This window comes from Leopardus geoffroyi, chromosome B3, assembly GCF_018350155.1.
Source record: "Leopardus geoffroyi isolate Oge1 chromosome B3, O.geoffroyi_Oge1_pat1.0, whole genome shotgun sequence".
NCBI lineage: Eukaryota > Metazoa > Chordata > Mammalia > Carnivora > Felidae > Leopardus > Leopardus geoffroyi.
The window spans coordinates 114950414-114971264 of NC_059337.1; the positions used below are offsets into that span (position 1 = coordinate 114950414).

Consider the following 20851-nt stretch of genomic DNA (forward strand, 5'->3'; position numbering starts at 1 on the left):
GACAGAGCGTGAGTGGGGGAGGGGTAGAGAGAGGGAGACACAGAATCCGAAGCAGGCTCCAGGCTCTGAGCTGTTAAGATAGAGCCCGACGAGGGGCTCTAACTCTTGAACTGCCACATCATGACCTGAGCCGAAGTCAGACTCTTAACAGACTGAGCCACCCAGGCGTCCCTCTCAGCCTCCAGTTCTGAGAGCCATCTTACCACCTTTGCACTAAGAGTGAATTGCAATTAGTGTGCACATGGTTCAGATTTCTTTTTACAGTTTTCTTCTGTTACATGTGAAATAATTCAAAATTACTTCCAAGCTACCTGAATTCATGTTCTTTCATTCTGGTATGAGCGCTCAAGCACAAATGAGCACTTAGACTTAAATATCCCACCTGAGAGAACTGCACAGGTTGTCCAAAGCCATTATCTTGCTGCTGTAGGCAAGTCTGGACTCATGGAGCCTCACTTCACCTTAGTGTTTCAACCCTGGCCCACTGCCTTGCTTAGGTCGTAAGAGGTGGATGGCCTTCCTTTAGAAGTGTCTATCTTCCTCACAAGAGTCTTGGTTGGCAAGAATTTTTCAGTTAACTAAAAGCGGCAGCTTTACAGGCAAGATATGGAAGGTCCTTTCTTCTTCTTTTTTTTTTAAGGAAAACGCTTGCAAAGCATGCCTGAAACAGGGCAGGAAAAGCAACTTGTTATTTGGAAACATCAAAAACTTTCTTTTGGGGCCGTTCGTAATGTTACTTCACTGCATCACTCCCTCCGTTCCAGCCAATAAAAGGGTTAATTCCAGGATCTCACTATTCTGAGTCCACACAAGCCTGCTAAAGGAGACCAAGTAGATACCTTCTCCTACCCTACATTTTATTGTCCAGATGTGACCTTTGTCCCATACCTAGAAGTGGCAATGACCATTGGCATGGATGTAGAGTACCACAGTTTTTCTTCTCGTCTTCAGAGTGGCTTTGAATTGAGTTTCAACTAGGCGAGAATTAAAACAGGAAAGAAATGAAGGATCGGGGGTGTCTAAGCAACCAAGTCTTCCCTGGAAGAGAAGAGGAAGCCGTGAGAAGTGAATAATAGGTTTATTTGCATATACACAAGAGAAGAGCTAGCGTTGCTGGGAGTCACAAGAGGAGGGGCTTGTGAGGAGGTAAGGCTTCAGCAGAGGAAGGCACCTTGACAAACAAGGGATTCCTGGCTTAGTAAATCAAGCACAGTTGCAACCTTCTTTTGCCCCAAGCCAACTACTCATTTACTGCTGTCCTAGAGACACAGGAATTACTTACAAAACCAGGCAGAAAATAAAGTGGAAAGAAACGGTTTTACCTCTCTGGACCAGCCACTTAAAAAATTTATATACAGGATACAGGAAAAAAAAAAAACAAAAAACAAAAAACAAAAAAAAAAACAACATAAGAGGCACTTTCAAATAGTTCTTAATCTAATCAGTGCCATCTGTCCTGCTAGTAAAAATACCATCATGAAAGACTTTGGGGATCAAATGTGCCTCCAAAGTTGGGGCCTCAGTTCACAAGGATTCTGGAAGTGGTTCCTGCCAGGTTTCCAGGCCTACGATCACAAGACAGGAGATTTCTGGAAGTGAGAGTGGAGTGGCTATGGAGATAAGCATTTCTCAGCCTGTTCCAGTGAGTGTCTTGTGGGCTTATCTCCTAGCAAGTGGAATCTGGGGTGCTGGGAAGAGTCTCTCCCAAGGATAGGAGATATCCTTGCTAAAAACGATCTTTCTTGAACACTAAAACTGAACCAGAATGAACTTTGCCTTCTCTTTGGAGAACTCAAATGAAATTAAGGCTTTTTACATGAAAGACCAAGTTCTGCATTTGGAAACAATAACCACCAAGTGGCTGTTTCCCAAGGAAACTTAACTTCTTTTCCTCTAGGAACAGTGGATTGTCCTAAGAGAAATCAGAAGAGGCTACCTACTTGATTAGGTAAAACAAAAAGATTAGGGAGGCTGACTAGGAAGGGGAAGAGAAACACACACTGAGTGATGATATCTTTTTTTTGTATATAAAGGATTAAAAAATTCCAATTTAATAAATTTTGGAAAAGCAAATGTAAAATGACTTGGGCTTATAAAACCAGAATTTACAATTATCTGTGAATAGTCAAAGACAAATCATAGAACCATTTTCATTACAAATCCAAAGTAATTCTAATAGTTACAGAATCACTTTCCCACTCCCCCCCCTCCCCCCCACCGCCCCCGGTGAGATTACAGTTGTTAAATTGTAAGCATCTCCACTGCTACTCATAGTCCCTCATCTCCTTCTCCTTAGACAGTGTTTTCATACCCAAGTCACATCACACATACCAGGCACGTCTTTCCTTTCACAAAGCTTAGCCAGATGATATCTCCTTTTGGCTGAGATCAACAACCTTCCTTTTATAAATAATCTTTCTTCCCCCAGTGCCTAAATTCATCCAAGTCTTCATCCTCCACATGGTCCCAGTCCCAGTAGGACGGGCCCTCCTCTAAAAGGAACGCTGGATCAGTCACACATTCGGTCCTCTCTACGCCAATGCTGGCCGCGCCCCAAGTGGTCTAGCACATTTGCACCCAAGAAAAATTACAGTGTGCCTCTTTCCCTCTCTTCCTCATTTCTTGCCACGATTCTGCTTTTTCATGACATCTGTGCTGATGAGATATCTGGTCATCCCTAGGTCTTCCTGCTTTGTGTAACTATGACCAAGTGACTGTAAGGATGGACCACTGTGATGCTGAAAATCTCTTGGTCTTTCCCCGCTCGGTGAAATGCGGTATCTGCCAGGAGCCAGGAGCCTTAAACCAGAGACTCTTCTCTGCCTCCTAACACACCAACTCAACAGGAATCGGTTATTTAGAGATGCCTACTGTCCTGCAAGATCTAGTCAGAACACCATAGCCTCTGCTAGTTGCAAGCCCGGGGGAAGATGCCAGTTTCCTTCAATTCTGACCAAGCATTTTGGGTTGAATTAAAAGAACATGGCACCACACTCTGCTCTTCACTACACTTCTTCATTAACATACCTATGACATCTGCTTAAATCGTCTGAGCACCAAGCTCTTCAGAGCTGCCTTTTCCCCCTCCCTTCATCACAGAGGGCCAAGGAAGTGCCCGCTGGCCTCTAGAGCTCCTCTTAGGAAGTAGTACCTAACTGGTTAAAGCAGTCCCCCATAACTAGTTCTAGTTCATGGCCTCCATACAGAGTGTGGCCCAGCACTGCTCAATTTGCCATGGGTGAAGTTGACCAGGAATCTACGTTCTCTGGAATCTGATCTCAAGTGCTAACCTCCCATTAGCATTAAAAACACTTCACTTTTAGTGTGTCCACATTAAATGCTCAATGAAGAAGTGCTACTGAGAGAAAACATGGAAGGAAAGTTTCCTTCAGAAAGGAACCATGTGTTCCTTCCAGCATGGAAGGCTTGTTTCCATTCTCCCCTTCATTTTTTCAGCATAAATCCACAACTCATTGGCAGGGCAGTCGGATTCAGCAGGCACTCACCATTAAGACCAGAATACTGACAGCATGTAAACAAGGTGAGATGGCAAAAGATACAGATCCATTGATCCTTCCCGATGGAGAACCAAAAGAAAAGCCTCGGAGACAATGAGCTCACACGTGCCGGTGAACACACACAAGAACAAGTCAAATGTCTCAACAAGGATTTACTTTAACAAAACGCACAGGTACGCGATGCTCAAGTCTTACTAGAAAGGAGTCACTTGGATTTCCCCCCCCCACCTCTCCTTACACAGCACAAGCCAGTGACCAGCTAAACATTCAGACCCATTATTGAATAGAAGGGAGCAGCATCAGACACAAAATCTCAGGCCCTGGTTTTATGTGCCTTTAATACTTTTTTTCCTTTTCTCTGTGTTCACTAAACAGGATTAAAAATTTTCTTTGTAAAGCTACTTTTCATAGCTTTTTGTTTTCCCTTTGTAGTTATCATGTTTTTAATTTCTTCTCTGAGGAGGAATTCTCTGAATCTGTATCTTCCAATTCGATTCGGTGCCTTTTGAGGCCACTGTGGCCGTGAACAGCCCTACTGCTGTCTGTGTCTGGGGGGTCAGTGGGGTCCTCTCTCATTCCAGCATTGGGGGTCTCACAGGCCATTTCAGACCCACAACAATCTTTGTGTAGGAGCGTCCCTGTCAGGGACAAGTTATCATGGTCAGTGTCCGAATGTCCTGGGGAAGAGCAGGCCACTGCCTCCAGCTCCCCGAAGTTCTGCCCATTGTTGTGGGGATGAGGGGGGCGGGGGTGTAAGCGTCCATTGTTGTGGTTGGCACAGATGGTTTCAGGGCTCCGCTCCTCACTGTCATCAGACTGGGTCCTGGGACAGCTGCCAGACCCACTGCTGAGAGTGGAGCCAGATGCCTTGGGGATAGGAGGAGAGGGCGGCTCCTCAGCCCGGCTGCTTAGGGCCTTGCTCAGGGCCTTTCCATTGAGCTTCTTGGTTTCGAAAGAATGTTCTACAGAGCTACCATTGTTAGTGTCCTGTGAGGTATCTTCTGGCGCCTCTGCCCAAGGGTGGCTGCTGTGCTCATGGCCTGGGCCATTGCTGGGATTTCTAGCAGAAGTCCCTTCTTTAAAAGCATCCTTGCTGCGACCTTCAGGGGGCAGGTCCTGGTTCCTCTGGGCTATGGTCATGCTTAGACAGGCTTCCTTACTGGAAGAAGGGGCTGGGTTATCCTTGTGGCTGGTTCCGGCTCTCCCTTCGTCGGCCTCCCCAGCCACGAGGGAGCTCTCTCCATCTTTGTTATTTGAGTAGGAGATATAGGAGTAGCGGAGCCACTTGTAAGCCTTATAAATTTTTCGTTCAACCGACTCTATGTCGGAGGTTGGCGATGCTCGGCTCGGCTGAATCTCCAGGGTGGAAGTGCCCCGCTCAGGGGAGGACGTCGGGGAGGAGGAGAGGTCATCCACTTTGATCTGGGGGTAATCGTAGTTGTCTTCTCCAATGTAGGTGTTGGCGGGCTTGCTCGCAGGGGTGGGCCTCTCTTCCCGGGGTGTCTTCTGTCGGCGCCGCATGGCGTTCCGCTGCCGCGTGGAGGTTCGGCGCTCGTTCAGCTCCTCCTGGTCCTCAGAGCTGCTGGAGCTGCTGGAGCTGCTGGACTCGTCTTCAGGGCTGGGAGACCGCGGCCGGGGGAAGAGATCTGTGTCCAGCTCAACCTCGCAGGCGTTCTCCTCGGAGTCGGACTCGTTGGAGAGGGCCAGGAGGCGTTTGTCCTGGTAGCGCCGCAGGGCAGACAGGCGCTGCTGGCGAGAGGCTGCGTCCTCGCACGTGGGCGGCGGTGGAGGCGACGCCACCGCGTTGGTGGTGGTGACCCGCAGGGGCCCCAGATGGAAGGTGCTGTCGGCATTCTCGTCCACCGTGGGTGGAGGGGAACGGGGCAGCGAGGCTGAGGACTCTGAGTCAGTGTAGCCTGAGCGTTCGCTGACCCCAGCGTGCAGCTGGAGTATAGTGCTCTCACTGAGGTCGCTGTCGGAGTCAGAGCTCCAGCCCTCGATCTCTCGGCGCACCAATGAGTCAAAGAAGGCCATCATCCGGGGGTCTTCCTGCACGGACTGGTTGGCATAGTCGTGTGACAGGCCACTCCCGCTGTTCAGCACAAGGCTGATGTATTCTTCGTGGGTATAGAGGCAGCGGGAATCATCCTCAATCCGTCCGTCTAGGTCTCCTGTACATCCTGGCTGCTTGTATGGGCTCCAGATCTGCACAGAAGGCAAAAACAAAACCAAGGAGGCCTGATTGGGAGGTACTCTAAAGCTGGTAGTGATAAAGAACACTAAGGCAGAGTTTCTCTGGACCCTCCCCTGCCATTTAGCCAGGATTTGCTAACCAGTTTTAAAAATTTATTCTTTACCAGACCGGATTATGTGGGCCACACATGAAAACCCAGGCTTCTAGAGTCAGAGGTCGGAAAAAGCATTGTCTAGGACACGGCCTCAGCCTAGTGTCGGGAAAGCGAAGTCCCATCTCTAGGCGCAGCACAGTGACACGCCATCTCCCCTACAGCGCCCCCTCTCCTTTAGCTTCCTGTGTTAGTAGCGTGGAAATTACAACAACCCCCTTCATAATCTTGAAGGGCAGGGGAAGACTTGAAGATTGGCCAACGTGCTCAAAACTCTCAGAAGACTGAAGCTGTGCACAGGGAGGTGCCACTTTTCCAAAGTGGAAACAGACCCAGCAGTCAGTCCTCCGTGGTAGTTAGTATTTCAGCCTATAACTCCACTTCTCCCCAACTGCAACATTTCTATTTTTAACTAATGGGAATTGCTTGTGGAGCTTGATAAGAATAGCCAACTGCCTACACTGCAGTTCCCTCTTGGACATGCAGGCATCAGTTACCCAGGAAACTGGGTTCTCTTAACCAGGTTGCTGCTGGCCTGCTCCCCAACTCTTCTGTTAGCTACAGGAATGGGTAGGACACACACCCCAAGACTGGAGCCCCATCCTTTAACAGCCTCCACTCTATCACCAGAGATACAGGCTGACAACCAGAGGATCTAGGCAGAGCTAGGTAGGACTCAAACTCAGGTGTGCCTGACTGCAAAGGCCCAACTTTACAAGTGGAATAAGTTATGCAAAAATCCAGTTCAAGGTAATTAAGCTGTCACTGCAAATGAGAATGCTTAGCTTCACCTGACTGCCAGACTGGTCCATGGAGCAGCTCACAGAAGCTCAGTTACATCAGCCGGTAGCCATGGCAACTCAGATGAAATTCCAGGCGATTTTCTTGCCTGACAGGCTGGTGTCTATCTTTAGGCACCCAACCCAGAAAACAGGGCTCTTCATTCTCTAACCTGGATCAAGACAATGCCTTTGCTTCCCCAAAGCTATCCAAGGACAAATTCACCTCCTTATGAGCACTTTCCTGAGGCCCAACCCTTCCCATGCTTAACTTGCAACTTCTGGGAGGCAGAATCTCTTTGAAGGATCCCCAGTTCAAAAGGGGCTAGAAAAACCTGAACTAGCTCTTTTCACCAATTCTTACTTTAGATTTATTCTTCTTTTGACTTTGTTCCCTGCCCACAACTCCTCAGGTGTTCTCCCGTCTCCATCTTCATTATGTGACCCAGGGGAGGTTTAAGTAGTGGTTCTCACACTCCAAAGTGCGCAAGAATCACCTGAAGAGTCATAACAGTGTTGACTCCTGAGTCCCACCCTTAGAGATTCTGATTCACTACATCACCACTGGGTACCAGGGCTCTGCATTTTTAACAAGGGGAGACCAACATTTAAGAAACACTAGTATACGGTTAGAAAATAGTGGAGGGGCACATGTGTGGCTCAGTCTGTTAAGCATCTGACTCTTGATTTAGGCTCAGGTCATGATCTCATGGTTCGTGAGTTTGAGCTCTACATCGGGCTCTGTTGCTGACAGGGCAGAGCCTACTTGGGATTCTCTCTCCCCCTCTCTCTCTGTGCCACCCCCACTCTCTCTCTCAAAAATAGATATAGAAAAAAAATTTATTTTTGAGAGAGCACAAGTGGGGGGGGCAGAGAGAGGGGGACAGAGGACGCAAAGCAGGCTCCATGCTGACAGCAGCGAGCCTGATGTGGGGCTCAAACTCACAAACCGTGAGATCATGACTTGAGCTGAAGTCAGTCACTCAACTGACTGAGCCATGCAGGCACCCCCCCAAAAAAAACTTAAAAAAAAAAAAAGTTAAGTAGCAGAAAATAAAGGATTTTTCTGAGGAGATTCTCAAATTCTTTGTGAGACCCAAAGTTTGGGAAACATTCAGATATGGCCTTCAACAACAGGCTCAAGCTACGAATGACTATCTCTGCAAACAAATGTCCAAGGGAAAAGTCTGGTGGCTTAGGAAGGAAACTGGAGGGATTCCAAAGGCAAAGTCCTTAGGACTTTTTGGGGCCTCATTCTATATTCTGGGCCAGATCTCTTACTTTCTCAGTTTAAAAATGGTAAAATGTTACTAACTATGTTATCTAATATAAAGATGAATCTATATGTGCATCACAGAAACACAGAATTTGTTAACAGAAGTACAAAATATTGAAGATGGGATGCTGGTCCAACTATCCAACAAACCAGTTTCTAGGTTCTTTCTGATCTATTACCCAGCCTCCTATTTCTTCCTTCAGGAATGAAAATCATTAACACTGAAAGTCAGCTTTTATTTGGGCTCTGGAATGTATTAAGCTGAGGTAGAGTTTCATTCCTGAAGCTTAGAGTAATGGAACAAACCACTGGATCAGGAGACAGGAGACTTGAGTGTGGGTTCCCACTCAATTCCTAGTTAGCTGGTTGACCTTGGATAAAGCTCAACCCCCTGATCTAAACAGTGAATTAGATGGGTCTTATCCAATCCTAGGATTCAGAGCAAAGCAAAACCATCATGCCAGACAGCCAGTTTTCAGTCCTCAAGGGACTTGTAGCACAGAGCTGCTGGGGCCGACAGAAGGGGTAGGAACCCCAGCTCTGTGGCCTCACATAGCCCTGGGCAAATGACTTCACTCTCGAAAGCCTCTTTTCTCATCTGTAGAAATGAAAATGATGAAATGACATAACCTATACCACAGCACAACAAAACATGGTGCTTTCTCTTTCACTTGGCAGCTGAACACCTTAACTAGAAAGTCTCAGACCCATCCTAAAAGAGACTTTTGAACATCAAAAGGACTGACCGTCGCTATTATCTTAGTCCTCATCCTTAAAATGTCAGTTTCAAATATTTGTGAAAGTGGTTATTTCTTTCCACTGAAACAACTCAGAAGTAAAGCAACAAAAACACAACTTCCTTTAAAATTTTTTTTTTAATCTTTATTTTTGAGAGTGAGAGAGAGAGCATGAGCAGGGGAGGGGCAGAGACAGAGAGGGAGACACAGAATCTGAAGCAGGCTCCAGGCTCTGAGCTGTCAACACAGAGCTCCATGTGGGGCTCGAACTCAAGGACCACGAGATCATGACCTGAGCTGAGGTCGGATGCTTAACCGACTGAGCCACCCAGGTGCCCCCAAAACACAACTTCCTGTTGCTAACATATTAAATGTGGCTAGATATGCCTCCTCTAGGGGCAAGGTTCATGAGAAAAGGAGGGATGAGCAGGTTCCTCTCTAAGCCCAGTGAAAAGTTTAGTTCAAGAGACTGCTGAGGGTAGGGCCCTGCGGTGGCTCAGTCCATTAAGCATCTGAGTCTTGATTTTGGCTCAGGTCATGATCACACAGTTCATGAATTCAAGCCCCACATCAGGTTCTGTGCTGACAGTGTGGGGCCTGCTTGGGATTCTTCTCCCCCTCTCTCTCTGCCCTTCCCCTCCTCATTCTCTCTCCCTCAAAATAAATAAACATTAAAAAAAAAAAAAGGCTGCTGAGGAAAAAGATGCAGTTCAATTCTTATTTAAACATCATCAAAATGGAAAGCAATTAAGTAGCAAGTGTTCTGATCTACATAGGTGACCATGACAAGCTTGATGTAGCAGCTCTAAGCCTTCTTCTCTTTGTGATATTGTACTAAATTAAGAAATTTGTCAGGGGTGCCCGGGGGGCTCAGTCAGTTAAGCGTCCGACTTCGGCTCAGATCAGGATCTCATGGTTCGTTGGTTCGAGCCCCATGTTAGGCTCTGTGCTGATAGCTCAGAGCCTGGAGCTTGCTTCGGATTCTGTGTCTCCCTCTCTTTTTGCCTCTCTCCTGCTCATGCTTGGTCTCTCTCTCTCTCTCTCAAAAACAAATAATAAACATTAAAAAAAAAAAAAAAAAAGAAATTTGTCCACCTACCAAGAAAATCTATACAGACAGAGACCTAAAATTGCTACTCAAGGGTTCTCCACACTCTCTAATCTGGCTTCCAAGACCTTTGGGCCCATCTCTTGCTAACCTTCCTGCCTTATATCTTAGATCTCTCTTCTTGTGCACTTCATTTTGGCCAAACATGATCATTTTCTGAGCAGGTCCTACACTTCACTGTTTCTGAGTATTATTTCTTAGTATAATGCCTGGAACACTGTAGGTGATCAATAAATATTTACTGATTCAATGAAATAATTAACTACCCATTCCCTCTACTTAGAATGTTCCTGGTATCTTATTCTTCTTCCTTTTACAGTCTTTATTCTTCAAAATCTAGTTCAAATATTGCCTGCCTGAGGTTACCACAGACGGGAAAACTCTCTTTCCCCCAGAGCATTTTGTTTATATCTCTTATGTAGGTATTGCATTTTTTCATTATCTTTATTTCTTGTCTCTCCTACTGGGTCATCAATTCCTGGGGGACCTGCGTTACCTTTTTTTTCCTTTATGTTCCCCATAGGCCCTAGCACAAATGGCATACACAGGTATATCATAAATGTCACAAGTATCATAATTGAATAAATGAATACTGGTCTTTGAGGGAAAAAAAATGTCAGCATTTGTCCTATCTTGCCCCTCTGTGTTTAAATACAAAACAAACCCCCTCGTTTGCTCAGTGTGGACATTCAGGGAGTTAGAAAATTGTTATGGGTGAGAAGAGGTTGGCCCTGACAGCAGGGATTCTACTCTGAGTTAAAAAGGCAGCAGTAAAGGACAAGGGAGAAGGTGAAGTGGAGAGAAAAGAGTTCAGACTGGGCTAAAACATTATGCTCTTGGGGCCATTGGTCCTCTCAGAAATAGCAAGCAGGAAAGTGACACTTATTAAAATAGTCAGAAATTGTCAGGCACAGGTAATTCACAAGGCACTCCTGGATGGCAAGTCACTGTTAGCATCCTTACTTGACAGATGGGAAACAGACTCAAATAACTGTTCAAGGGCACCAGTTGTGTTGACTTAAGGTTTCAAATGGCTAATCAGGCCTCTTGGTAGGGCAGCATTCAGACCCCATGGGAACCTGGAAGCAGTGAGTTCCATAGTTAAGTCTGGATAACCTCCCAGAGAAAACATTTTCTTCTCTTTCTCCTCTGAGAACTTGGCTAGTTTCCAAACATGACCTTTAGGGTAAGGCCTCCAGTTGACTAAACAATAGATGGGGAGACTAAGTACAGAAGCATCCCAGAGCACATAGCCAAACAGGAATCTCTCTTCTAAAGGAGATGTCCAAGCTGGGCTCTGAGAAAGAGAATGACGTCACCAGGCCGAGAGAGGACATGCTACTGTGCCAACCCATTAGTCATCGGCCAAAGGAGAAGAGAAAGCAATTCAAGGGACAGAGCCAACTCCACAACTGCTCAGTGAAGGACTCTTAAGATGACCACCTCTAGCAGGAGCCTCTGGCTGCCTCCTGCCTTCCACCAGCATGGGAGTGTGACAGGACATTGGGAAGAACAAGAAACAGGGCTCTATCCTAACTACCACTAATCAGCTGTGTAATTAACCCCAGATGGGTAGTTTATCATTTAAATCTCATCATCTATAAAAAGAAAAAGTCCAGGGGCGCCTGGGTGGCTCAGTCGGTTAAGCGGCCGACTTCGGCTCAGGTCATGATCTCGCGGTCTGTGAGTTCAAGCCCCGCGTCGGGCCCTGTGCTGACAGCTCAGAGCCTGGAGCCTGTTTCAGATTCTGTGTCTCCCTCTTGCTGACCCTCCCCTGTTCATGCTCTGTCTCTCTCTGTCTCAAAAATAAATAAAAACGTTAAAAAAATTAAAAAAAAGGAAAAGTCCATAAAAATGATCCAGAAGTCCTGCTTCAGGTCTGTGGAAAAATATGTGCAATCATGAAAGTCAGTCTTGATCCATAGGACCAACAAAACTTAAATAAAGGAAGTTGGATTAAGGATAAATAAAAATACTGACCCATACTCCAACATTACATTTCTGACAACTTCCCTTGCTCAGATATAACTTGAATAGTTAAAGAAAAAGAAAAGGAAAGGGAAAAAGAGAGGGAGGAAAGGAGGAAAAAAGGAAGGAAGGAGGAAAGAAGAGAAGAAAATGAAAACTGGTTTTCAATGTCATTTTAGGATAAAATATGAGGAGTTTTATCTTTTGGGGGGATTATCATCCATCCTTACTTAAAAATCAAGTTATCAATGAGTCCTGAAGAATTTATCATTTGCCCCAAACCTTCATTTTCTCCGATGTGGAAAAGGGTTACTAACTACTGGAATGTGAATGATGTCCTTCTGTGGACACAGGCCAGGCTTGGTCTCTTGGTTGCAGGTTCCAAATACATTCCTTGGCTGGGTTCAGTTCATTGAGTCGATGTGCAACTAATGCAAGTGTTTAGCTTCAATCACAACCACATGCAGTGGTTTCTGATATGTTCTGAGACAATTTAGCTATGCTTCTGGCAGTCACTTAGTTATGTCTGTGCCATATTAGCATAGCAATTAATGCAAAGTGCACCCGAGTAACTGAGGGGACGGTGGCTTCCAGATGAGGTTTGGAAAAAAGAATTCATCAGACTCCAGATCAAAAGCTATCGGCAATGTAGTGGCATACAAATGGCATCTAGTTTCAAAGCCTGGTGACTATTTTTAAAAGAGGTCCTGAAAGGAGGGTTTTAAACCACTCTTTTTAATATCAATTTTTCAGTATTTTGTAGCATGTGAAAATAATCGAGAGGTTTTTAAAAGTAATCTGTGTCCAACGTGGGGCTTGAACTCACAACCCCAAGATCAAAAGTCGTATGCTCTACTGACTGAGCCAGCCAAGTGCCCCAAAATAATTGAGAATTTTGATAGACCTTTAGTATGTTTAGATATGAGGTCCTATATATATTGTTCTAGTTTCTTCCCATTATGAATTGTAATAATTTGTTTAAAACAGTTAGAAGGGAAAGATGCCTCACCTTGATAATCTTTTCTACACCAGAAGAGCAGATCATGTAGGTGTGAGGGTTAAATCGGACCTGGTTAACAATAGACCGATGCCCTTTCAGCACCATGAAGGCTCCGTTGACCACCCTACCAATGCCACCTGGGAAGACAGAAGGAAACAAAAATCAAATGATGAAATGGAGCAAAGTAAAGAGGTTCCAGTAATGGCAGACAAACAGTTCTGAACTGGAGCCAAGATTTTTTATTAACTATGCCACCAGCAGAATGCTTAATCTTACAGATAAAGTTGCTATGGAAAGAGGGAAGATGAAATATTCTCTCAGCATATGTGCTCTTACCAAGAGCCTTTATTTAGCCTGTAAGCATTGCCCACGCCCACCCCCTGCAATTCCATTGTCAATGAAGCCACAGGCACTTAAAACATTTCTCAAGTTTTTGATCCCCAAGATAGAACCCAAGTGTTACCTTAGAAAAGGCCAGCCATGAGCAAAATGAGACTGAACTACTTGGGAACAGTTAGGCAGCTGAGCCAGGGACATGCAGAACCAGAAGCATATAATTACTTAAATGCACAGAAAAATCTCTCATCTACTTGCCCTCAATTTCTATGATGAAGGTAGCAAACAAAACAAACATATGACAACCACGGGGAAAATAATGGAAAAAATCCTTTTATTACCCTGATAATGGGGAGAGTTAGGGATAAAGAAAGGAGATCTGGGCCACTTCCCTAATAGGAAGGGCCCAGGTACTAAGAATGTGAATTAGAGTAAGGGCCTTAAAACCGTCACAATTAAAATCAAGAGGCCACTAATAGAAAGCTGTATTTTAAGGACCGTCCTGTAGGCTTTCTTCTTCAGTGACTGAGAAAAAGCACCAGAGGCCTGGAACATACAACACAGATGAAGATGTCATCATTTATACACTTGAAATAATCTCAAAGGTTCAACTTCACTGGTAAGGGCATCACACACAACATACACATCCATGTTCTGAACAAGGTCGCTTCTGAGCAACCATCAACAGCTTAGTACACATAAGCCAACCTGTGTCCCCAGCCAACTGGCAAAATGTGATGCGTTCAGACACAAACAAATATCTGTTTATCTAAGCAATGAATACCATCGTAGCCCCTACCAGGAGCTTGGCACCACTAGGGCACAAAGTATCAATCAGTAGGCAGTCTTGGCTTCACATACTTCCACCCCACTCCCAACTCCACCTTGTTTAAACATTCATTCCAGACATTTCTCATCTCAGTGTCCTAGAGGGACAATGACTAGGAACAATATCCCTTCTCCAGACATAATCTGGTTCTGGAGAAGGTGTCTTCTTCTGCTTTTGGCCTCCTGACACAATTCCTCTTGTGACTCATGGAAGATATCCCTCTTTATTGCCATGCACATATATATCTTTTTTATGACAGTGAGAGTTTTCAGACTGCATTGATCTGTTCCTTGGTAGTGCCCACTTAACTAGCACTAGGTGCTTATTCTACTTGGTAAGTGACAAAAACGTCCTCTGCCTAATTTTCCCACCATAGTTGACATTACTAATGTTTGAATTATCCAGGATGTATAATATACTTAAAGTTATCCATATCTCAACCCAACATCATCAAGTTTGCTAATAAACCTTGGAGAGTGACTAGACCATAGAATAAATGTGTTTTCATGGATCAGAAAAGGTTAAGCACTAAAGTAGGCTGCCATGATGGGAATCCCTAGGCAGCCTGAGTGTACTGGATTCCTAGAGTGGAGTGGGAGGAGGGGAAGGTAACTTGAGCCTAATCAAAATAAAAATAAACTTGAGAAAATTAAGGACAAGAGATCCATGGGAATCTAAACCAGTCGTCTCAACATAGGGATATTACCACCCCCCAAAGATTTCCCTTGGATTTTTTTTTTTTCTTAATATAAGGTTGATTCAAAAAGTAGCATTCCCATTCATGGTTTTCTTCTGAATTCTACCCATACCTGTGCTGGGGTAGTCACTTAGCAAAGAATCTTTGGGTTAAACCTAGTACTGATCTCTTATTTAATCCTACTGCCTCCAAGAAAAGTAATTTAAATGACTCAGAGAATGTGAGTGATTTCTTCCTAACCATACAGCTAGTAAATGGCAGAGACAGGATATGAACCAGAGCCTGTTTGGCTGTAACACCCAATATCCTTTCCACTGTAACAGTGGCCTTTAAGAGATGAAAGGATTTGAATAGGGATGGAGTCTGAAGCTCATAAAATCTTTCTAAATCTTTCTGGCAGTCATCATATGGGTTGGTTTTTTGTTTGTTTTTTTTTTTTTTTAATAAGTCATCAACTTAAGAAAGGGGAAGGGGTAGACTCTATCCAATGGCATCCTGAGTACAAGCTCCATAGTATCACCACAAGACATCGCCAACACTGAATAGTTCACGAAAGTAGAACTGGCTCTCTTGCGTACCTAGAACTGGGGGCGCAATGCCTGAACCAAAAAGTACCTGCTTAGTAAGCACTTGTTGAATGGACAGTGTTTCAGGAGAGGGCAATTCTAGAATAAATACCACCAAAGGAGGACAGATAGAGGATCTCATGTCTTAAAGAATCAACTACCACAGAACTAAATTTTATCAACCAAACTGATCTCAATCTGTTAAAGGTTATTTGGGGGGCGCCTGGGTGGCGCAGTCGGTTAAGCGTCCGACTTCAGCCAGGTCACGATCTCGCGGTCCGTGAGTTCGAGCCCCGCGTCGGGCTCTGGGCTGATGGCTCAGAGCCTGGAGCCTGTTTCCGATTCTGTGTCTCCCTCTCTCTCTGCCCCTCCCCCGTTCATGCTCTGTCTCTCTCTGTCCCAAAAATAAATAAAAGTTGAAAAAAAAAAATTAAAAAAAAAAAAAAAAAGGTTATTTGGAATACAATTACAGTAACTTTTGGACTTGCAGAATAAGTGAAAGGGTACCCACATCTGTAAATTGAGACCATGGGAAAACTTTCTATTGCTCTTCCATGCTATGTGACCTCATCTGATTTCTCTTCTTGGCAGCAATTTTTTTTAAGTTTATTTATTTATTTTGAGAGAAACACATATATCGCAAGTAGGGGAAGGGCAGAGAGAGAGGCAGAAAGAGAATCCCAAGCAGGCTCCACACTCCTGACATGGGGGCTCAAACTCACAAAACTGTAAGATCCTGACCTGAGCTGAAACCAAGAGTCAGATGCTTAACCGACTGAGCCACCCAGGCACGCCAGCAATTTTAATACAGATCTTCTCTCCTTCTTCCCACCCAAACTGATACCTAGGAAATCTGAAAAAGAGGAAATCCATAGAACCAAGAGACTGATGGTAAAAACAGATACAGGAAGAATTACGGCTGCCATGTGTTTAAGTTATCCAAGGCTGTGTACACAAAATCAGAAAAATGAATGGGTTTCAGGGAGGTTCTCAATAGTCCTCCTGGTTTCCAGGTTTGAATGATTGAATATAGCTGATGGTGTATAGTTAGATACAATGATTTTTAGAGAATAAATTTTTATCAGTCCTGGAGATTTGTATAAATAAGATTTCTTCATTCTGAAATGGCTAAGGTCAAGATGCTACTATCAGTAAAAACTTGGGGTCTCCCCTCTCCATTACCTAGCCAGACCATGCCCGTCAATAGCAGGATCAAGTTGGCAGGAGTCAGGCAGGGAATATTTTTTTCTAAGAACTACATAATCTACACACTCTCCCTTCAGGATCATTTCTAAGACTGTGGTGACGGGACTAGTGAGGGTCAACCTCACCCCATGAGCTGAGTCAAGACCTAATCACTAATAATGGATACCAATGAAAAAGCACATACCTGGGAAGAGCCACCTTACTCATTTTTGAGCTGTCATTTGTTTATACACTTCTGTACAAACCAACGATCATTGTGCTGGGCCATCTGCTCTGTCTGGCCCAACCAAACATGTTGGCATCATTTTGTAGTTTTTTTTTTTTTTTTTAAGTCAAGGCCAAAGTTGCTATATCTCCATCTTTCCTTTGGTTCAGAAGGGATGCCAGGGAGGTGAAGAAGGCTATAAATAGGCTTTACCTATTTTACTGCAAGAGTTTAGAAAAGAAAAGGAGTGGGGCTCTCATAAGATTCCAGTATCAGTAACTGACTATCTTAGCAAGATTCCAAGAAACACAAGGGACTCAGAGAAAATACCTTACTTAGAACCCTGATAAAGACCTTTCTAAAATGCCAAGGCCAAGCGTCCCTCCAGAGAAGACAAGGCGCTAAGTGTATAGGCCCTCATTCCCCCTTCCTTACCTATGCTCCTCTTCCTACAACATTCAGCCAGAGATTTGTCCCCTTAGGACTTTCAAGGGTCAGGACAACATTCCCATTTCTTGCCAACTTCAGTTACTTCTGTTTGTCAATTTTATTTGTTTCAACAAAATCCTCTAAGAATGACTATGCTTTCAACTCAAAAAGTAAAAGCAACCTGGTCAAGATTTCTTGATGCTTTAGTCTAACAGCAACTTATCAATCACATTGGGAAGAGGTCTTCAGTGGCACTTGGGGCTATAGAACAGGACACTTAAGTATTTTGTAATGAGATAAATCCCAAATCAACCTGGATAAAATACCAGTATTAATTTTCTTGTCAGAGTTTTTGGATTTTTTCCCCCTATTAATTAATGGGTAGGACAAACACTTTTGTGAGAATGGGAAGGAGAAACAATGGGTAACACTGAGATTAGGGAAGGTGAAGTGTGAAAGTGGTAGTGAGGAACCAGGAACAAAGACCAGATGACTGTAAGGGGCTGATGGAAGATAAGAAATTAAGATGGCAGGAGATAAATTCGCATTTCCAAGCAATAGAGTATTGACCCCCATGAACACAGTAAATATCTTTGATCTTCCAAGATTTATGCTGACATATCCAACATAGTAATAAGAGGATTGGACAGATAAGGACTCAACAGGGGCTCCTGGGTGGCTCAGTTGGTTAAGCTTCCGACTTCAGCTCAGGTCATGATCTCACGGTTCGTGGGTTTGAGCCCTGTGTCAGGCTCTGTGCTGACAGCTCAGAGTCTGGAGCCTGCTTCAGATTCTGTGTTTCCCTCTTTCTCTGCCCCTCCCCCACTTGCACCCTGTCTCTCAAAAATAAATAAAACGTAAAAAAAAAAGGACTTAACAAATGGTTAAATTGAAACTAGTGGAGAATATTGTTTGCTTAAAAATTTTTTTTAGGTTTATTTATTTATTTTGAGAGAGAGCAAAAAAACACAGGCAGAGGAGGGGCAGGGAGAGAGAATCGGTTAAGCATCTGACTTCAGCTCAGGTCATGATCTCACGGTTCGTGAGTTTGAACCCTGCATGGGGCTCTGTGCTGACAGCTCAGAACCTGGATCCTGCTTTGAATCTGGTGTCTCCCCGTCTCTCCGCCCCTCCCCTGTTCACGCTGTCTCTATCTTCTCAAAAATAAATGCTTAAAAAATTTTTTTAAGTTTTAATTAATTTTTTTTTTTCAGTAATCTCTATACCCATCATGGGGCTTCAACTCATGATCCAGAGTTCAAGAGTTGCATGCTCTTCTGACTGAACCAGTCAGGTTCCCCAGGAAAATATTGTGGGTTTTTTGTTTGTTTTTAGTTTTTTCTTAAAGTCTTTATTTATTTTGAGAGGCAGAGACAGCACAAGTGGGGAGGGGCAAAGAGAGGGGGAGCAAATCCCAAGCAGGCTCTGCACTGGCAGTGAGGCTTGAACTCACAAACTGTGAGATCATGACCTGAGCCGAAATCAAGAGTGGGACCCTCAACCGAGCCACACAGGTGCCCTGAGAATACTGTTAAGAGTGGTATAAAAAAAACCCCTCAATATTCAGGTAAAAATGACAGATTACAGTAAATGAAAACCTTATAGCATTTCATGTGATAACTTTATCTGGTAGGCTTTAGGTTGGAATATTAAACAAAATCCCGCAGAATGTACTGATGGGGCAAGATGATGAGCAAATACTTAAAGGAGTGGTACTATTTTGGGGGGGCGGGGGAGGAGAGAAGTTGAAAAATCTGGTAAGTGATCATTCAAATGATATAATGGAAATCAAATCTCTGGAATTACCTAGTCCTTTCCTAAGCAAGAAGACTTGGGCTTGGTGATAGTCACCAGAGAATCCAAAGGTTTCATTCAGTCCTCATCCTGCGTATTCGACCTATCAGCAAGATCCAGCGTAGTTACCTCTCCTTTCTTCACTGCCTTCCTAGGATCACCATCTCTTGGTTTTCCTGCTACTTCATTGGTCACTCCTTGTTGGTTTCCTTTTTGGCTTCTCTCGCTTTTTTTTTTTTTTTAATGTTTATTTTTTTCACTGTTTATTTTTTTAATGTTTATTATTTATTTTTGAAAAAGAGAGACAGGGAGACAGAGCGTGAGCGGGGAAGGGGCGGCGGGGGGGGGGGGGGGGGAGGGGGGAGACACAGAATCTGAAGCAGGCTCCAGGCTCTGAGCTGTCAGCACAGGGCTCGAACCCACGAACCATGAGATCAAGACCTGAGCTGAAGTCGGATGCTTAGCTGACTGAGCCACCCAGGCGCCCCATCCTCTCCCTGACTTCTTAACACCTGAATGCCTTAGGGCTCGGCCTTTGCTCTCCTTCTTTTGACTAGGTATGCCCACCTGTTTGGTGATTTCATCCAGTCTTATGGCTTTAAATACAACCTACATATGACCATAACTCAAATTTTTATCTCTAGTCCAGAATGTTCTCTCAAACTCTAGAATTTCATACCTCTATATCCAAACTGTTCAATATCTATCTCTACCTGGATGTTTAAGAGACATCTCAAATGCTACCTGCTTCCCCTCTTCCCCTGGCAAATCTATCAGGAAATCCTGATGCATTTCCCTTCAAAACACAGCTAGACTGTAACCTCTATTACCTTGGCTCGAGCCACCATCACCAGTCACCTGTGTTATGTGAGACTCCTACCAGTCCTCACTCCTATCTTTGGCAGCCCCACTCCCACCATCTATCCTCAACTCAGCAGCTAGAGCGATGCCGTTAAAATAAGCTGGATTGTGTCACTCCTCTGCTCAGAGTTCTCTAATGGCTCCCCCGTTTCACCCACAGTAACAGCCTATAGGGACACTCCCTGTGCCCCACTTACCTCTGTGACTTCAACCCCTACTATTCCCCCCTCCCTCACTCTGCTTCAACACATTCATTTCCTTGTTGTTTCTCAAACACACGAGGCACAGTTTCGCTTCAGAACTTTGCACTAGTTCTACCTAAAATACTCTTCCCCCAGATTTTTGCATGGCTAACTGCCTTACCACTTTGAAGTTTTGCTCAAACGGGATCTCCTCAAAGAGGTCTATACTGAACATCCTATCTAAAAAAAATTACATTTCCCTGCCCCCTCCATACCACTTCCTATCTTCCTTATTGCACTCTATTTATTTTCCATAGCACTTCTAACTTTTTAGACATAATTTACTGTGTCTACTGTTTTTTTTTTTTAAGTTTATTTATTTATTTAAGTAATCTCTACACTCAGTGTGGGGCTTAAACCCACGATCGCCAGATCAAGAGTTGCACGTTCCTCCGACTGAGCCAGCCAGGTGCCCCTACTGTTTATGGTTTGCTTCTCTTGGTAGAGTATAAGCTCCATGATGGCAGGGATCTTTTGTTCCTCTGCTGTATATCCCAACACTTTAGAATAGTGCCCGTGTAGAGTAGGTTGTCAATAAACATTTGTCAAATGAATGAAAAGATGTGCCTGTGGAATATAAGTATACTGGACAAGACCTAATCTTTGTTAGTGGGCTCCATCACCCAATGTGTGGATTATCAAGTGTTTCTCCATCTTCCCTTTGTCGGTGTTGGATGTTTCTTTTACAGCAGTTGTACGATAGTAAGAATGGGGAAATAAAGGGGCTAACTCCTCCTTATGCTTCACAATCCTCTGAAATGCTAATTCCATGAAAACTTTACTGATCCTCCACATCTCTTCAAGACTCCCTTAATGATCTTTTCCATGGGCTTTGGAACCCACTTTTAAATTAAGTGTGTTCACACACACACCCTTTTCTCATCTTTCTCAGACTGGAAGTTCTTTGCAGCCAAGAAAGTATTTATTCTTTCAATCACCTGTAGTGCTTTGCATA

At 44.2% G+C, this 20851-nt stretch overlaps 1 protein-coding gene across 4 annotated transcripts in view; it reads right to left on the bottom strand.

Annotated features, from left to right (window-relative positions):
• Positions 1-1062: 1062 nt before the first annotated feature.
• DCAF5 (DDB1 and CUL4 associated factor 5) overlaps positions 1063-20851 on the bottom strand; it is a 109349-nt gene continuing 89560 nt past the window's right edge. For all 4 annotated transcript variants that reach the window (XM_045448107.1, XM_045448108.1, XM_045448109.1 and 1 more), the window contains exons 8-9: positions 12741-12868; positions 1063-5723 (exon numbers count right to left, since the gene is read on the bottom strand). In XM_045448107.1, coding sequence (XP_045304063.1) covers positions 3954-5723; positions 12741-12868 — 1898 coding nt within the window. In that variant the 3' untranslated portion in view covers positions 1063-3953. The remainder of the gene's footprint in view (positions 5724-12740; positions 12869-20851) is intronic.